At 41.1% G+C, this 20095-nt stretch overlaps 1 protein-coding gene across 3 annotated transcripts; it reads right to left on the reverse strand.

Annotated features, from left to right (window-relative positions):
* Positions 1-290: 290 nt before the first annotated feature.
* Positions 291-19745, reverse strand: LOC748981 (neuroblastoma breakpoint family member 6-like protein). 3 transcript variants are annotated; one of them, XM_063797758.1, is made up of 8 exons: positions 19515-19633; positions 19090-19299; positions 15037-15139; positions 12226-12458; positions 8653-8777; positions 8164-8215; positions 7169-7332; positions 291-4989 (listed from the first exon to the last, which is right to left on the reverse strand). In XM_063797758.1, the coding sequence occupies exons 2-4, from the start codon at positions 19265-19267 to the stop codon at positions 12299-12301; spliced, it is 441 nt and encodes a 146-aa protein (XP_063653828.1). In that variant the 5' UTR covers positions 19268-19299; positions 19515-19633; the 3' UTR covers positions 291-4989; positions 7169-7332; positions 8164-8215; positions 8653-8777; positions 12226-12298. The 3 variants fall into 3 exon arrangements, with proteins under 3 accessions (XP_063653828.1, XP_016781489.3, XP_063653831.1); XM_016926000.3 differs by lacking the exon at positions 8653-8777 and having other exon boundaries at positions 19515-19745; XM_063797761.1 differs by lacking the exons at positions 8164-8215; positions 8653-8777.
* Positions 19746-20095: the final 350 nt, after the last annotated feature.

The raw sequence follows: 20095 nt of genomic DNA on the forward strand, positions 1-20095 counted from the left end.
CTTGGGTTTCCCAGGAATGTACGTGTGTGAGACTGCTGCCCTGCTTATAGATCTGTTTCCCTGCAGGAAATAGGAGTATCTTGCCTGGGGCTTCCAGAGTTGGAGATACATGTAGTTTCACTACTGAGTGCTAATATTTAATTTTGAAATCAAGTGATGCAATCAGACTGGCTGCTATCATTCTGTGGTATACATGTAGTGAACACATGTGTGATTGAGTTTCGTGCTTTTAGCTGGAGCAAGAAAGTTTTATAATTGTGATTTGTACAAAAAAATCATAGGCAAGAGAATGTGTGTAAAATAAACTTTATTGTCAGAGGTTTCTAAACGCTCATCCCTCAAGGAAAATGGACATATGCTGAAGAGCTGATAAGCAGTCTACAGCAGTGTTATTCTAACTTAATCTTGGTTCCAAGTCCTTGCCATTTTCCTCTAGCTGCTGTTGACTCCAGTTATACATAGGATGGGGGAAAGGGGATTATCTATGGATCTAGGCATCACTGTCTCTTGGGCAGTTATCACATTTGCAGGCGGAAGGGATGTGATTTCTACAATCAAACTGTCCATTTGGATACAAATCTGGAGTGGCTATAAAATTTGCTTCTCAGAGATGGAGCTTTCAGATTTGGACTTTCAATTGTTCTGTTGTTTTGGTTTTTCTCATCAACTGGGGAACTGTTTGTGACTAAGCTTTGTTAAAAGTAGAGAAGAGCTTTCCATAGTTCTAACATTAGTTGTTATCTGAAACAAACAAAAACACACACACACGCATACAGTGAAACAATAATCTTTGGTGAGGTCTTGCTGATACCTAACTGAGGCTAGAGTGAGAGCTAAGTGGTGATACAGGCCAGGTGCAAACTGAGTGCAGCTAAGTGGATAATCTCTGGTAGTGAACTACAGTCTAGAAGAAGATAGTAATAATAGATTGAAAAGAAAGTCTCCTGAAATGAACTAGCTGGCCTGTGGTGTAGGACACAGGACCCCAGCCACCTTATGATTCTAAAAGCCTTGCTCAAAGCTGCTGAAGATGAGTTAGCTAGGTCTCTACCACCTCCTCAGCATCAACTGACTCTCCATAATACTCCTCTGGAGAGAAATAAAGATCTTTCACACCTCCCAGGAAGGGATTTGCTTAGCCTCAAGTATGCACATTCAGAAATAGCTTGTCATAAGAAAGAGAGGATAGTTTGCAGAGAAAAAGCCCTCCTAAGTCCACATCCTATTCCTTTTAAATAAGAGAGTGGTGCCAAGGGAAGAGCCCTAGAATGTCAAAGCCAACAGGGTGCTCAGATACCACCCAAGTTCAGGTCCATATTTGGCCATAAGGAGACAATGGTGTCAAGAGGCTAAGGCCATATGATCTCTAGGTGAAAAACCTGGGCTGAGAATCGAGGCCTCAAACCTTTCCCACTACATCACAGAGTTTAGGAGCAGTTAGAGGGAAGGCTTCAATCTGGAGAACACTAACAGGCTTTAGAGATTATTGGGTCATGGTGGCTGGGACAGAAATAAAGATTCACAGAAAGATGTTTATAGTCGATGTTCTTTTACAGTAAATGTCCTTTTGGGATTTTGCTTGATAAAAAGCCTGAGCAAAAGTGAAAAATTTTTTTTCTTTTTTCCTTCTTTCTTTTTCTTTCTTTTTTATTTTGAGACAGTTTCGCTCTTGTTGCCCAGGCTGGAGTCCAATGGTGCAATCTCGGCTCACCACAACCTCCACCCCCAGGGTTCAAGCAATTCTCCTGCCTCAGCCTCCCAAGTAGCTGTGATTACAGGCATATACCACCATGCCAAGCTATTTTTTTTTTTTTAGTAGAGACAGGGTTCCTCCATGTTGGTCAGGCTGGTCTCAAACTCTTGACCTCAGGTGAACCTCCCAAAGTGCTGGGATTACAGGCACAAGCCACCACCCTGACCAAAAGTAAAAATTTTCTAAGTGCACTTCTGAACAAATTATGGTTGTGAAATCAATATAGTGGACTGCTTACTACTACAGGCTTTATTTAAATACTAGGTAGGGTGGATTACACATAGTAAAAGATTTTTAAAAAACTGATCACAAAGAATTGTATATTTCTCACTGCATCTTGTGGTTAGAAAAGTTTGAGAAACTGCTCTACATAGGCAAATTATTGGTTCAATCTATCCATCTACCTCTTTTTCTCTTCTCTTTTTTTCCATGCTATGCAAACAAGACCATGGAGGGAGGAAGGCAAATTCCATCAATGGGTGGGGTTAAGCCTTTTCTATGAGGTAGCTGCACATTTGGGACACTTCTATGCTGGTGACTTGACATTCTAGTAGATAGATGGTCCTTTTCATCTTTAGCCACATGTTAAAATTACTTGGGAGCTTTTTAAGACTACTAGTGTCTTCCACCCACCTGGAAGCATTTAAATCAGAATCTCTATGTGTAGAGTCCAGGCACTTGTGTTAGTTAAAACCTCACCAGGCTTTATAATATGACAGAATGGTTTAAAGCTACTGAGTAGACCCACCCTATTTCCCACCATTCTCTTTGTTTCTCTTTCACCATAGGCTTCTTTCCCATGAGAAAGTAAAGATTTTAGTCTCTCTTTTCACAGTCTCAAGTAAATCACTATCTTTCTCAATTGGACTTCCAAGGCAAAGATTTCTTTCCATTTATCTATCTGGATTTTTACAAAGTTGGCCTCTGGATTCCCTTTTCCCAAAGCTAATTCACCACAAAGGCACCCCTGAAGCCAAGGAGCTGGACTTTCATACACCTGCACCTGTCAATCATGGGTAAATACTTTGCAGGCAGGGTTGCTGGGTGCTGTGGGATTGACATAAACTCCCAGGTATTGCCAGCTCTGAGCCTCAGGCAAGCTTGTGACTAAGTGACTCCAGTAGTCTGAGGACAGTCCTTACTCAGAAGGGTCTTTGGAAGCAAAAACAAACATAGGCAGGAGAGGGTTGGAAAAAAAATCCCATGTGATCTTGGCTTATACCTAACAGAACTTGTGCAAGAATGGATATTAAGGTGGGTATTGTACACAGCAGATCTTAGTAAATACCAAGTCTGGAGTTTAAGGGATAGACTGAAGAGATTTTGCAGGTTTCTAAACATTTTTGCCAATTTGAACATACTTTTGTTTGTGTTTGGTTTTTCTCCTCAGTGGTAAGAGCTAGGCACAATAAGGTAGCTAGGATACTATAATTTCAATCAATAAATTTGTATTTTGCCAAGGACCAAGATGAACTATGATGATTTCAATTTTTTAGTACTTCATTTTCATCGGTTTGAAAATTAGGACTTTTGCTCCTTTTTTGGCTTATGGCACCTTTTTGGTTTTCACACTTTCTCAAAGACCAGTAACTTAGAATCTAAATTATGATTGCTTATTCTTTCAGTACTCTAGGGGAAAGTTGATTTAATCTTGACAAAATGTATTCAATTAAAATAATTGTTTTCTTCTTTCTTTCTTTCTTGTTTTTTTTTTTTTTTTTTTTTTTTTTTTTGAGATGGAGCCTTGCTCTGTCACCCAGGCTAGAATGCAGTGGCTCAATCTTGGCTCGCTGCAACCTCTGCCTCCCAGGTTGAAGTGATTCTCCTGCCTCAGCCTCCTGAGTAGCTGGGACTACAGGCACGTGCCACCACGCCCAGCTAATTTTTGTATTTTTATTAGAGACGGGGTTTCACCATTTTGTTCTCTTAAATCTTTTCACCTTTTAAGTTTGTCCTTCTCTTCTCCAATTTGCAATAGTGGAGTGTGGCTTGCGCCGAAATACTGTATTTCTCAGAGCTACTTATTCCTGGAGCCTGGCAGTCTGGGGGCCTGGAGGGGGTGCGTCTAGAAATCAGCCCTCTCTAAGTTGAGAATAACTATGAGAATTGTGGGTTATAAGGTTTTGAGCAGCTCTGGCCTCCCCGTCCTCTTTTGTTTCTACAGTGGAGTGTGACAAGAGAAGGGACCCATCTGAGAGTGACTTCATATTGTAGCCTTTTACCACTTATCTCTGGAAATTTGATTCAGGCAAGTCGGGGGAGTCTCCGATATTCTCTGAGAACTCTGTTTTCATTATACAGCTGGAAAATGGAATCTATGATCTGCCTGTGGAGGTTAGAGGTGCATCCTGTTCCAGGAAATAATTACAATTTAGGCAAGTTATACACGTTTGCTTAAGAGAATGCTTTCTGCTCATTTCGTGTCTTCCTGTCTTAGCCAAGGGAGAAAACCGTGGGGACTCAGGGCAGGAACTTTAGTGTGATGGGGCAGTAGCTTAATTTTCTCATGATTCTCAACAAATGCCAGCACATCACATGTATTATCATGTCCAATGGCTGCAATATGAAGGAGGCTTTTCTGAAATATTTGCTGCTTTGGTATGGGAAGGGACCTGCTTATGGTTCTTCTGGCCCAGCACAATGTTATGAAATGATGGCCTCTGTGTGAGAACAATCTAAGAGGAGGGGGGTTGGAGAGAACCACCTTGGGGTGGTAGAATGAAGAGTAACTGAGACATAAGGGAAGCTGATGAGGAGGGCAGCAGAGGAGACTCTCATTCTGCTACGTGAGGTGCTGAGAAACCTGGGTTCTACTGAATGCCAATCACATAAGAAGCAGAGAGACAGCAGGCAGTGTACAGCAGCAGACAGAAGACAGCAGACAGTCTAGGAATCACAAGAATGATTTTAGAGGTAGATACTTCTAAGATGGAGGCAAACCTTTAAGCCTATTTATTTACCTATAAATAGGAATGATAGTAGCTGCCCTACCTCTCTAGCTGGGACATTTGTAATGAATAAGTGAAGTAAAGTATGTCAAAGTGCTTGAAATCTATAAAACTGCCCCAGTCACACACCTTTACAAAAATACATATTGCCAGAAGCAGGCCGACTTGGGCCTCTCCTACCATTTTCTTCATCAAAGCTGCTGTGATGACGTTCTAGCTTTTCTCACAGGCAGTTGTTGATGAAAAGGGTCTCCTTCAGGTGCTGCTGCTGGTTCTGGATCTCATCTTCTGCAGCCATTCCACCAGGACATGGAATGAGATGGGAAATGAAGAATGCCAATCACTAAAGGGGTAGTCAGGGGCCTCTCATCAAGATCCCTGCCTTTCGCCATTCTTTTGCCAACTTCATCTTCTCGTCAGGGAACATAAGGCAACTTTCTTTAAGATCTTTTAAGGTTTCAAACAAAGCATGGCCAAGTGCTAAGCAAACTCCACAGGGATGCCTCCCACATGGAGATATGGGAAGTATAAAGCAGGTTGACAGGAGGTGGGAAAACACTGAAGGTCTCTGAGTAGGGCTTTTCTAGCACTAGGAAAGTTATGACCACCTCCTTGAGGTGACTTATAGGTACTAGGGAATGTTTTCCTCTCTACAAAATCTCTCTCCTGAATATCTTTTTATGTTGTTGTTGTTTTTTGACAGAGTCTCATTCTGTCACTCAAGCTGGAGTGCAGAGGCACCATCTTAGCTCACTGCAACTTCTGTCTCCCAGGTTCAAAGGATTCTCATGCTTCAGCCTCCCGAGTGGCTGAGACTAAAGGCGTGCACCCGTATGCTTGGGAAATTTTTGCATTTTTGGTAGAGACGGAGTTTCAGCATGTTGGCCTGGCTGGTCTTGAACTCTTGACCTCAAGTGATCCACCCACCTAGGCCTCCCAAAGGGCCGGGATTATAGGTGTGCCATGCCTGGCCCTGAACATCTTTAACAGATGGTAAAGACCTTCTTCTGCACCTTATTGTGAAATTGGAGACAGAAATAGGATGCCTTTGTCAGAGGATGGTATAAGTCATAAAAGCCACATACTTATACCCATCACTGACAAAATGACAAGATTAATATGGTTTATATTACTATGAAAGCTCAATGAGTGAATTAATATAATCTCTTTCTATTGTGTAGAAGAGCATATAAAGCATATAGTCACCTAACAATCCAAACTTTTGCCCCCAAAGTAAAGGCAAACATTCAAGTAAGGGAGAGGAGATTTAGGTCAAGGTTTTAATCTATACTCACACCAGTGAGGCTACCAACCCAAAGGGCTCTTATATACCTAATGAAGCTCCAATGGCTAGCGTGGAGTTATTCTGGGAAGAGGGCATGCTGGTGGCATTGCTCTTAGATTCAGCCTTTTCTCCAGCAGATAGCCTCATTGTTTATTTAGATGGAATTACAACACTGAGACTAAACTAACAGAGATCTTGAAAATACCTTGGTGCTGCACAAAGACTGAGAACCCTGGCTATTTACCAAAGAGTTGCGAAGATCAAAGTCTTGTCTTTATGGAAATCCCCTGATATTCTAGTAGTCAGATGGAACCTTATGGGAAAGCAAGCACCTGAGGGGAGATGGAGACTGGAGCTTGAAACCCAGGAACCATTACAATTGCACCTCCAAACATATAGACAAGCCTGCCAACATTCTTGGGATGGCTAGAACAGCTTGGGAAAACTGTTCAGGAACTATAATTATCAAGAATATTTCAGGAAGGCTCATGTCTGTAATCCAAGCCCTTTGGGAGGCAGGGGTTGGTGAATTGCTTGAGCTCAGGAGTTTGAGGCCAGCCTGGGCAACAAGGCAAGACCCTGTCTCTACCAAAAAGGCAAAAATATAGCCAGGAGTAGTGGCATGCATCTGTGGTCTTAGCTACTCAGGAGGCTGAGATGGGAGGGTCATTTGACCCCAGGTTGTAGGTTGTGAGCCAAGATCATGACACTGCACTCCAGCCTGGGCGACAGAACAAGAGAACCTGTCTCTCTCTCTCTCTTTCTCTCTCTCTCTCTCTATATATATATATATTTCAGGAAAGATAAGATGTCCCATTTTAAAGAAGGAGATCTGTTAAACAGATTTGTACATGTGTGGCAGTAGTGGCAGAGAGTCTGCCATAATCTCTTCACTCTCTCCATTCTGGCCTGCTTTGAGTATACCAGCTTGCAGATGCCAGTGGGGGCCAGAGGGACTGAGATTAGGACAGGAATAGAGCAAATTACCTGACCCACCAGGGACCTGTACTCAAGACTTGATCACAGAGCTGTGTTCAGCCTAATCACTTTTTTAAAGTGAATGTTTAGGGCCTGCCTGCAGAGAATAACATCTCAGTTTAGACAGAGGTGGTGAGCATGTAGAATGTAGGAGCTACTGAGAGATTGATGGAGCTTTATTTTTCTTATCAAAGGAGCACTCACTGGCTATATCCAGAGCAGAGGGGTCTTCCTGTGCATCAGGGAGGAAGGCATTGCTGCTGGGAAGCTGGTGGGAGTCATGGTGGCTGGAATGAGTCAAATACTGTTCATCTAGTGAGTCCTCCAGGACTTCATCCATTTCTTCCTCCTGGACTTCCCTCCTGAGCCTGGTGGAGTAGGCAAGACAAGGGAATAAACCAAGGTAGCCTGGAACCACAGCTTCATAACTAGCTCTGATCTGAAGCTCATGGAAGAGGCACCAAAACCAAAGGGACCATCATATCAAAGAGGAAGTATACAGTCCACTTTTGACTGGGAGTAGAGTGTGCCTAGAGTTAGTATAGAAGTGAAAACAGCAAGTGATCAGTGCACTGACCTCATAACACACAGATAAGGCAGCAGACTCAACAAATACTCTAAAATACACTCAGGGCACACAGGACACAGAGACCCATACTATTGGCTTCAAAATGCTGTGGCCAAATTTTATTTAATATGATGTGGAGTGGTCCATTGAATACTGGCTCTTGAGACAATGCAACCTCCCAGGGCTTTTGCAGATTTTAGACCCCTAGCTCTAAATAGTTGGTATGGTTTCAATTTAGTTTTCAAGGTAAATTTCTGGCTATGAAATATCTGCCAACATAATTCAGGACAACTGTGCAGAAACCAGATAGGTATCTCACTTTGGTTTGTAACCATACAGGTTTTAAAGATACAGAAACCAGGGATCCCTGGTTAGTTTACTTTTTGGTAAGACTGACTGGTTAACTAAGTGTGAGAAATTTCTAGGAACTAGGAACCAATAGAAGAACTGCAAAGAGAACAGAGAACCATTTTTAAAAGGACACATTGTAAAATCAGTCAACAAAAAAAGGAACAATCAGCAGTTTCTGCTTTTTCTAGATCTGGGACCTTTAACCTCTTGAGTCCTTGCTTCTGGAATCCTCTCTAGACTTGGTCAGTCCATTATCAGCCCCTTCATCATTTAGAGTTACCTGGGAGCCAGTGGCTTTTGCCTGTCTTCATTTTTCTTACCATTGTGATTTTCTGCAAACCAAAATTAGAAAGAGCTAGTCAGAAATTAAGCAGGTTCCATTTCACACATTGCACACATGGGCCCTATATGATCAAGGACATAACACTTTACATGTGTGTTCAGAATGCTCTGTGAGAATTATTGCAGGAGGCCTCAGGTTGTGTCTTTAGAGAAGTGGCCTGGCAGGCTTGCCTGAGCCCACTGGACAGGGTGTTCCTGATGTGGTGAATCATCACCATGACATCAGCTGCCTGAAGCAGAGCAAAAAGTTTAAAATGTCTTTTGTTCCCCAGCTCAAATAATACTTGCCTGGCTGCCCTTTGGACTTCTCCAGTTGTAACCTTCCTTCCTGCCACAGGCTGGTTGCCAGACCATGACTGTTTGTCCCATTGCTACTCACACACAGAACCTGCTCCAGTCTCTGAGAGGACAAATAGCCCTGTCCTACCTCTACTCCAAAACCAGAGGACTGCCCAGGTGCCTTCAAGTCTGTCGCTGTTGTGCTTCCTCAGATGTTCTTGGGGGTAATTCTTTTTTTTCTTCTCAGTTTGTTAGTGAGAATTGGGGGTGATTCTATGAAAAATATTCCAGTATAAATCAACTTTTCTAACACCAGCTTCTACTATATACAGTGCCTGAACTAACCCCTAAAGATTTGGACAGTTTATTGGGACCTGAAAATAAATAAATAAATAACCCTGAAAGAGAGATACACTCATGAACATTAAGATACTACTTCAACTGATCTGTACAGCAGCCGTGGAATTATGATTTGACTCACTTTACAAATGAAGAAACAGAAATTCAAGAAGGGTCAATTACTTGCACAAAGTTAGTGAATATAGTGCTGAGACTAGAGCCTAGGTAATGCTGATTCTTAGCCCATGGGTCTTCCCATTCTAACAAGCTGCATTCTGTCATACTCTTCTTTCTGACCACAAAGATGGAATGGAGACTTCTGCTTCTGGCCAAGATGGAGTAATAGGGACCAGATTTGTCCTCCACCTTAAACTAAGAAACTGGAAAAAGTATTTTAAACTCTAGCTTCAACATTGGATATAGTGCAGTACTGTAATAAATAAAAGAGGTGAGCCCTATGATTGCTCCAGTTTGCTGCCTGAGATTGTCAACTGTAGAGCAGGGAGGGAGGACCCAGGCAGAGCCTGGTAGTAAGTTTGAAGATGTCAGGGTGGCTAGACATCACAGGACAGACTAGAGAATAGGTTGCTGCACAGATAGAATGCCTTGGATATCTGTCTTCAATCTTCAGCTAAGTACTGATTAGTACATGTATTTGAGGAAATTATGCAAAGCAGGGCAAATAACTTCCCAAAAGGAATAATCTCTGTAGCTCACACATAGCTTGCAACACTTGGTGTTTCCATCAGCTAGAGTGAAAATCCCTTTTAATAGAGGGAGCATTGGTTAGAACAGGAGTCCCCAACCCCCAGCACTGGTCCATGGCCTGTTAGGAATGGGGCTGCACAGCAGAAGGGGAGCAGCCAGCAAGAAAGCATTACCACCTGCGCTCAGCCTTCTGTCAGATCAGCGATGACATTAGATTAGCATTGGAGCACAAACCCTATTGTGAACTGTACATGCCAGGGATCTAGGCTGCATGCTTCTTATGAGACTCTAACTAGTGCCTGATGATCTGAGGTGGAACAGTTTCATACTGAAACCACCCAATTCCCAATCCCTACCACCCCACCCCCACCTTGTCTGTGGAAAAATTGTCTTTCATGCAACCAGTCCCTGGTGCCAAATCTGTGGGAGATCACTGACTTAGAATCTTCAAAAGATTATTGCCCCCAGTGTAAACTATGGACTTTGTGTGATAATGACATGTCAATGTAAGTTCATCAACTGTAACAAATGTGCCATTCTGGAGAGAGATGTTGATAGTCTAGGAGGCTATGCATGTGTGGAGGCAGGGGGTACATGGGGACTTTTTGTACTTCCTGCTCAATTTTGCTGTGAATCTGAAACTACTCTAAAAAATAAGGTCTATTTTCTTAAAAGTCATATTGCCTCCATAGTGGGAAAAAAATAGCCATTGACTAATAGCTGCTATTATCCTGACTAAAAAAATTAAAAAGCCAGCTTGAAAAGATGAAAATTGTTTTTAAGTAACTTTATTGTATACCAAAACAAAGCTAAAAGAATTTTAACACAAAATGCAAAAAAGTCCAGCACTCAATAAGTTACAATTTGCAATGTCTAACTCCAAATCAAATAATGTTAGGAATGCAGACAGACAGAAAACTATAATCCATGATAAGAAGGGAAAAAAAATCAATCTACTTAGACTGACTTAGAAAAGACACACCAGGTGAGAATTAAAATACAATAGAAAGGACACAGATGACAAAATCTGTAGACAAGCACATTGAAACAAATATAACTGTATTCCTTGTATTAAAGAAGCTAGGCTGGTGTGGTGGCTCATGCTTGTAATCCCAGCACTTTGCAAGGCCAAGGCAGGTGGATCACCTGAGGTCAGGAGTTCGAGATCAGCCTGGCCAATGTGGTGAAACCCCGTCTCTCTGAAAAATATGAAAATTAGCTGGGTGTGGAGGCACTTGCCTGTAATCCTAGCTACTCAGGAGGCTGAGGCACAGGAATCACTTGAACCCAGGAGGTGAAGGTTGCAGTGAGCTGATATCTCACCACTGCACTTCAGCCTGGGCAGCAGAGTTTGACTCTGTCTCAAAAAATAGAATAAAATAAAATAAATAAGCTAGAGGAAAATACGAAATGATGAAGAGTTACATAGAAGACCTTAAAAAAAGACATAAATTAAATTTAGAAGAAAAATAAAGTTTGAGATGAAAATACACTGGATAGGATTAACAGCAGATTAGATGCTGCTAAAGAAAGATTAATCAATTCCAAGACATGGAAAGAGAAAGAAACAAATAGAGAAAAAAAAGATACAACAAAAATGAACAGACCATTAGTCAGCTGTGGTAAAATTTCAAAGCAGCTAATACAAATATAACTGGAGTCTTTGAAGGAGAGGATAGAGAGAAAGAATAGAAAATACATTATATATATTTGGTATATATATGCCAAATATAATATATTGTACATGCCATAGATAAGACATATATGTCTTTATTATTCAAATTTGATGAGAACTATAAATATACAGAAACTAAATAAAGTATAAACTATAAACATGCAAGAAACTAAATAAAGTAAAACAATATGTAAAAGATAAAATTATACAAGGTCTTATCTTAATCAAACTGCTTCAAACCAGTGATAAACAGAAAAGTTCAAAAGCAGCCAGAGAAAAAAGACATATTATGTACAGAGGAACAAAAATAAGAATTATGGCAGACTTCTTTTTGGAAACAATGTAAGCCAGAAGACAGTGGAATATCACTTTCCAAACACTTTTTTAAAACAAAAACTGTCAACTAGAATCCTACATCCAGTGAAAATATCTTCCAGAAATGAAGGTGAGTTCTTATGCTCATCAAAATGAAGTAATCCACTATACTCTATCTCTCTTACTGATTGAAACTAAGAACTCTCAGGCCAGGCACAGTGGCTCACATGTGTAATCCCAGCACTTTGGGAGGCCAAAGCAGGTGGATCACTTGAGCTCAGTAGTTCAAGACCAGCCTGGGCAACATGGAGAAACCCTGTCTCTACAAAAAATACAACAATTAGCCAGGCGTGGTGGCACACACCTGTAGTCCCAGCTACTTGGGAGGCTGAGGTGGGAGGATTGCTTGAGCCCAGGAGGCACAGATTGCAGTCAGCCAAGATCGTGTCACTGCACTCCAGCTTTGGTAAGAGAGCAAGACTCTGTCTCTAAATAAAAAACAATACTCAGAACTCTTGAAAGAATATGAAAAGTGACTACCTGAGTGCTCCAAAGAGGAAACAATAGAATGCAGATTAAGGACCATAGTCAAAACTTAAATAAAATCTACAATGGAGATAACTTTGCATTTTTTCTCCCCACTTTGGAGGAGCTAAGGGTCTTCAGAGCCTGTAGCCAACTTACCTGTGGCAAGTTTTCTGACAAGGATCTCTGTTAGCTGGCTTCCTTGCACCATTTGCTCACGGAATCTCTGTCTCTAGTAGGCAATGCCAGTGTTCCTGAGAAGGCCCTCAAAAGACTTGACTGTGTTCTTCACATGCTGGGTGAAAAGGTAGCAGACACCTCTCCCTTCCTGTATCTTCTGTCGTAAGTGGGTCAGTTCTTCACCCTGAGCCTGAATTAAGGGATCATGTATCCTAAGGTGGGAAAGAAGAGTAAAATGTAAGAGGGAATGTAGTGAATAATAGGTTACAGAAGTTTCAGAGGAGAGATCTCTTAGAATCCCTGTAAGGAACTCCCAAGTTGAATTCTTTTTCTTTTTTTTTGAGACAGAGTCTCACTCTGTCACCCAGGCTGGAGTGCAGTGACATGACCTCGGTTCTCTGCAACCTCTGCCTCCCAGGTTCAAGCAATTCTTTTGCCTCAGCCTTCCAAGTAGCTCAGACTACAGGTGCCCACCACTATGCCAGGATAATTTATATATTTTTTGTAGAGATGGGGTTTTGCCATGTTGGGCATGCTAGTCTCGAACTCCTGACCTGAAATGATTCATGCACCTCAGTGTCCCAAACTTCTGGGATTACAGGCATGAGCCACCACACCTGGCCCAAGATGAATACTTGTACAAGTTGTGTGAATTGCCTGTGGCAGAAGGAATGAAGAAACAGTCTTGGGTTTGTCTGTTATTTTACTAACTTTCCTTTAAAAAGATGCCCCTTTGGTTCCACACTTTAGCCCAAGTACATTTTCATATGCAGTAACTGGCAGAAAAAAAAATGCAGGTTCAAAAGTGTTGGGCAGGTATCTCTGGTATTAATTGAAAGTTAAAAAGAAATATAAGTGAAAAGTTCAAGAAGGGCAGTATTCTTTTGAATGACATAAAGATAGACTATAATCAGTAAGAAGGCAGTTAAAACTAAAGTTCTGGCTGGGTGCGATGGCTCACGCCTGTAATCCCAGCACTTTGGGAGGCCGAGGTAGGCAGATGACCTTAGGTCAGGAGTTTTGAGATCAGCCTGGACAACGTGGCAAAACCCCATCTCCACTAAAAATACAAAAATTAGCTAGCATGGTGGTGTGCACCTATACTCTCAGCTGCTTGGGAGGCTGACCTAGGAGGATCGCTTGAACCTGGGAGGTGGAGGTTGCAGCGAGCTGAGATCACACCACTGCACTCTAGCCTGGGCAACAGGGTAAGACTCCATCTCAAAAAAAAAAAAATAATAAAGTTCTGAGTAGTAATTTAATTACTCTATAGGGATTTCTTTTTTTTCTAATTATTGTTTAAATATTTCTCATGGTGATATGGTTTGGCTCTATGTCCCCACTCAAATCTCATGTTGGATTGCAATCCAACCAGGGACCTGCTGGAAAGTGACTGGATCATCGGGGTGGATTTCCCCCTTGCTGTTCTTGTGATAGTGAGTGAGTTCTCATGAGGTCTGGTTGTTTGAAAGTGTAGCACCTCCCTCTTTGTTCTCTCTCTCTCACCTGTTCTGGGCATGTGAAAACCATGCCTCCTTCCCCTTTGACTTCTGCAATGATTGTAAGTTTTCTGAGGCCTGCCCAGAATCAGAAGCCTGTACAGCCCACAGAACCATGAGCCGATTAAACCTCTTTTCTTTATAAATCACTCAGTCTCAGATACATGTTTACAGCAGTGTCAGAATGGACTAATACACATGGGTTCCAATGTAGAGTGTGAGCTCTGTGAGTCTAAAGACAGTGCCACCTATTACCCAACTCACAGCACCTGGTAGTATGTACACATACAAGTAGTTATTCAGTTAATGTTTAGAACCATGTAATCCCAGAGCTGGACTGAACATTTACAGTCATCTACCCCATCTAATGCTTGAATTTTCTCCCTGCTATTCTTCTAAGTAGTTATCTGCAGGTCCTCTTTCAAACTCTATTCCATAGAGTTACTAGAAAGTATCAGGGGAAGTAAAGACACATACTGGGGAGAAACAGGGGCCCCAAACCTATACCCCTTCAATCAGATATCTCTGCTTTGGTGAGTTTTACACATTTGAGCTTCTATGATTTCATTTCAACAAAGGATTAAAAGAAGTTTCAAATGCTACAATCTACCTTATGTCTGAAACCCTCCAAGGATAGTCAATGCTGGTCTTGAGCAAATTAATAATTCATTTTCCACACAACAGCTGCTCAATCATCTATCTACCCAATAGCCCTATCAGTTAATACTTCACCTAGTATAATACTTTTTAAAAAAGTTTGGAAGAGAAACATTCTTATCATGAAAGGCACTTTTGAAAGTTTGAAAATATCTCTTATAGGAAATGTTAATGACAATCACCACATCTATAAATGGGAACAAATATAATAATTACAGAAAATAGTTGTTCAGAGTTTTATATGTGTTAGAGATGATTCTAACTACTTGCAATTGTGTATTTAATCTTCATATCCCTCTAAGGTAGATACTGTCAGTATTTCCATTTTATAAATGAGGTAGCCTAGTTAATGACATGAAGAAAAGTACAGTAAATTTGACCAAGGACACACAAATAGAAGCCACGTTGCTAGTATTCCAATGCAGGCAGCTGTCTCCATTTTACTAATATGCTCTTTAATGGAAAACCCTAGAGACCTAACTAGACCATAGCCTCATTGTGTCTTAATCTAGTTCTGTGCCTGTGTCACACGTTTCTGCCCTTCTCCTAGCACAAATTTGCTCTTTGTTCTACCTGCCTGAGCTGCCCCACTTCAAACAGTATTTATACACTTCCAACAGAGGTACCTCCTTACCGGAGCCTTGCAGCTGGCCTCAGCAATTCAGCCAGCTCTCTCTCCTGAAACTGCAGCTCCTCCTCCAGCACAGATTCTACAAGGTCTTTGCACTCTTCACACTCTGAGAAAAGACAGACATGCCTGCATCATAGAAGGCTGGATATGCTGCTGTGGTCACTGCCTGCAGGGCAGGAGGCAGGGTCTATCTCAAGGATAAAAGTATCCCCGGTACCAGGCTTTACACTGAGATTTCCATATCTTTATTCCTCAGTCTCTCAACTACTCCCTCTTTTAGAGATGAGGAAAGAAAAGCCCACAGGCCGATAAAGTAACTTGACAAGATGATTCAACTGGAATGAAGCAGTCAGAATTCACATCCCCTGGGGTCTGACTCCACATCTTTTTCTTTTCTTTTCTTTTTCTTTTTTGAGATGGAATCTCACTTTGTTGCCCAGGCTGGAGGGCAGTGGCACCATCTTTGCTCAGTGCACCTCTGATTCCTGGGTTATTCTCCTGCCTCAGCCTTCCAAGTAGCTGAGATTACAAGTGTGCCCCACCATGCACTGCTAGTTTTTGTGTTTTCAGTGGAGACAGGGCTTCACCATGTTGACCAGGCTGCTGTCAAACTCCTGACCTCAAATGATCCACCCACCTTGGCTTCCCAAACTGCTGGGATTACAGTAATTGAGCCACTGCACCCAGCCATGACTTGAAATCTTAAGGCCAATTCACCAAGCCTTACAGCCTCTTAAGTAAAACATGAACATAAGCGCATGAAATAATGACTTCCTATGTGTTTCGGAAGATACTAAGAACTGTAGGACTGATGGTCCTCTTGTTTCAAGAGTCTCAGTAATCCCAAAATATTTCAAAGATTTAAACATTTATCTGTATACTGCTGTGTAAAACTCTATATAGAGGAGAAAGAGCCACATGATATATGCCCAAAAGCTAGTAGGTGGTGTTTTAAAGGGAGAACCAACACATAGTGTTTGTCACGGTACTGTTGCAGTAGGTTTTTAAGAATTATCATCATACGATCATCACCACCATCCAAAGAGGTAGTTCCTACTCTATTACCATTACAGATGAGAAAACTGAGGGACAGTGATGATAAGTTAGATTTGAACCCAGGAAATTTGGCCCTAGGGTATATGCTCTTTAATCACTGCACAATAATACCTTTATACTAAGGTCTTAGGTAATATCTTTCTTCTTCTCTAGCTTGAGAAATGTTTTCCTACAATTGTAATGAATGAAGGTTTTTTTAAAAAACTAGTTTTTCCACACACCAAAGCTCATCTTTTCACTTCTTTAATAAGTGGGCTTTTGGCTTTACTTTTCTATGATGGTAAGTTAGACAGCAACTTTTAGCCACCCCCCACACAATGATTTATTTAAAAATAATTGTAGAAATTGGAAAGCAAACTCAATTTCAATGTTAACCAGAATCCTCTTCTAATATCCCTGTTCCTCTCATGCTCTTGTTCCCATGTTTCCTTGTCATTACAGCTTCCCTTCCCTGACTATTAGTAACAGGTTTGGGATTTTACAGTGGATTTAAAAATGTGAGAGCTAACTGTGGAGAGGAAAGGGCCAGCCCCTAACCTGGCCTGGCCTTCTACTGAGAACGGCAGTCTGTTCCATTTGGCTTTGTTCTCATTTTGGCCATATGTCTCATAGCTCTGATTCTGGAAGTCCACCTGCAGTTGCTTGCTGTCTGTAAAGTTGATACTCAGAGAGAGACATAAAGGGTGTTACAAAGTCTCTGATTTTTCTGGAAATACCCTCAATCTAACCAGAACATGAGGAATGGCATATCTGAACTTATGTGGGAAGAGAATCTTGATAAAGATTTTTCTCCTTGTGAGAACTACAAACCACTGCTCAAGGAAATAAAAGAGGATACAAACAAATGGAAGAACATTCCATGCTCATGGACAGGAAGAATCAATATCGTGAAAATGGCCATACTGCCCAAGGTAATTTACAGATTCAATGCCATCCCCATCAAGCTACCAATGACTTTCTTCACAGAATTGGAAAAAACTACTTTAAAGTTCATAGGGAACCAAAAAAGAGCCCGCATCGCCAAGTCAATCCTAAGCCAAAAGAACAAAGCTGGAGGCATCACGCTACCTGACTTCAAACTATACTACAAGGCTACAGTAACCAAAACAGCATGGTACTGGTACCAAAACAGAGATATAGATCAATGGAACAGAACAGAGCCCTCAGAAATAACGCCACTTACCTACAACTATCTGATCTTTGACAAACCTGAGAAAAACAAGCAATGGGGAAAGGATTCCCTATTTAATAAATGGTGCTGGGAAAACTGGCTAGCCATATGTAGAAAGCTGAAACTGGATCCCTTCCTTACACTTTATACAAAAATCAATTCAAGATGGATTAAAGATTTAAACGTTAGACCTAAAACCATAAAAACCCTAGAAGAAAACCTAGGCATTACCATTCAGGACATAGGCGTGGGCAAGGACTTCATGTCCAAAACACCAAAAGCAATGGCAACAAAAGCCAAAATTGACAAATGGGATCTAATTAAACTAAAGAGCTTCTGCACAGCAAAAGAAACTACCATCAGAGTGAACAGGCAACCTACAACATGGGAGAAAATTTTCGCAACCTACTCATCTGACAAAGGGCTAATATCCAGAATCTACAATGAACTCCAACAAATTTACAAGAAAAAAACAAACAACCCCATCAAAAAGTGGGCGAAGGACATGAACAGACACTTCTCAAAAGAAGACATTTATGCAGCCAAAAAACACATGAAAAAATGCTCATCATCACTGGCCATCAGAGAAATGCAAATCAAAACCACTATGAGATATCATCTCATACCAGTTAGAATGGCAATCATTAAAAAGTCAGGAAACAACAGATGCTGGAGAGGATGTGGAGAAATAGGAACACTTTTACACTGTTGGTGGGACTGTAAACTAGTTCAACCATTGTGGAAGTCAGTGTGGCGATTCCTCAGGGATCTAGAACTAGAAATACCGTTTGACCCAGCCATCCCATTACTGGGTATATACCCAAAGGACTATAAATCATGCTGCTATAAAGACACATGCACACGTATGTTTATTGCGGCATTATTCACAATAGCAAAGACTTGGAACCAACCCAAATGTCCAACAATGATAGACTGGATTAAGAAAATGTGGCACATATACACCATGGAATACTATGCAGCCATAAAAAATGATGAGTTCATGTCCTTTGTAGGGACATGGATGAAACTGGAAACCATCATTCTCAGTAAACTATCGCAAGAACAAAAAACCAAACACCGCATATTCTCACTCATAGGTGGGAATTGAACAATGAGATCACATGGACACAGGAAGGGGAATATCACACTCTGGGGACTGTGGTGGGGAGGGGGGAGGGGGGAGGGATAGTATTGGGAGATATACCTAATGCTAGATGACGAGTTAGTGGGTGCAGCGCACCAGCATGGCACATGTATACATATGTAACTAACCTGCACATTGTGCACATGTACCCTAAAACTTAAAGTATAATAAAAAATTAAGAAAAAAAAAAAAGATTTTTCTCCTTGTCTGCTATTGAAGTTCACATCTCCACATATCTGTGACTCAGCTGAGAATAGGGAACTTTACCTATTCTTTACCTATTACTTCTTTCATCCCTGGTGCTGTGGTGCTGTTGGCACAGTGCTTTGCAAATGGGTGCTCTTAAAAAAGTTTAAATCGAATCCTGAGATGTTTTAACCAACAGTGATGTTACATGTTTGTAGAAGCTGATGTTCATTGCTGAGAGGGGAAAGACAGTTTCATGCCTAAACCAAAGTTTTAGTCTCTATTCCTCACTACACTCACCCTGCAAACTTTACACCTTTGTGCCTCAGTTTTTCTGTCCTTGGCAAATTGAGAGTAAAATGCCCACTTCTACCTTTCTGGGAGTGTAGTTAGGATAAAATTAATTTTGATAGAGAATAAAGCCTGCAGTGTTTCATTTCACAGAGGAAAGATGGATAATCATTTATCACTTTGGTGACCATGCCCCTATGGGACCTACTGTATTTCTGCAGGTGATTGGCCAGGGAGTAGGCAGTAGCTTTGGATGTCAGGAATTTCTCTGTGAGGTCTTGGAAGTTCTCTTTGCACTTTTCCAGTTCAGAGAGCAAGTACTGATTGGTTTCCAGGATGCTCATTTCTGCCCTTGGACCAAAACAAGTGGTGGGAGATAATGCCATGATGAAGTTTGTTGAGGAAGTAGAATGAGAGCCTAAGGAGAATAAACCCAGACAAATAATAAATTAAAAACAAATGCATGGATTATGGTAATGGTTGCACTACTTGGGTAAATTACTAAAAATTATTGAACTGTACAATTATAATGGGTAAGTTTTATAGTATGTAAATTATACCTCAATAAATTTCTTTACATTAATCAAAGGAGTTAAATGAGTCAAAAGAAAGGAGATCTGATTCATAACTTACTTTTGGGATAAACTTCTTCAGCATCCCACAACTCTGAGAATCCTTAGCCACAGAAACAAGGCACAAGGTGCCTAAGCTTAGAGTCTAAGGTACTGTCTGTGATTCAGGCTCTGATAGGAATGCCAGAGGTAAGACCAAGTGCCAGGTAATGGTCTGGAGTCACAATCAGAAGGTGGGGGTGTCATGGAATGTTAGGATCTCTGCCTTCCAGATGTCTAGGCCATGTGGAGACACAGGTCTCTTCTGAAGGTCACCACCAATGGAAAGCACTGCCTCAGCAGTCATTCTCAGTATTTGCATACCATTGTGAAAATACCGCAGGCCTATCTCTTTCTAAAATTCAACCATATTTTCATTGTTTATTATTGCAAATGCTTAGAAAATATCAAGGAATACATATTTGCCCAAGTTCTATTGTTGTCTTAAGGACTGTCATGAAGTCATTTTCTTCCTAATGAAAAAATTTAACACTTTTAGATAGTCCTGGCATTCTTCTTTGGTTCTCCAGTTTCCCACATCATTTATAATATAAGAAAAAAAATCCTGAATATTCTGCTTGGTGTGTGAATAATTGATTTATA

This window comes from Pan troglodytes, chromosome 1 (assembly GCF_028858775.2).
Source record: "Pan troglodytes isolate AG18354 chromosome 1, NHGRI_mPanTro3-v2.0_pri, whole genome shotgun sequence".
NCBI classification, from domain to species: Eukaryota; Metazoa; Chordata; class Mammalia; order Primates; family Hominidae; genus Pan; species Pan troglodytes.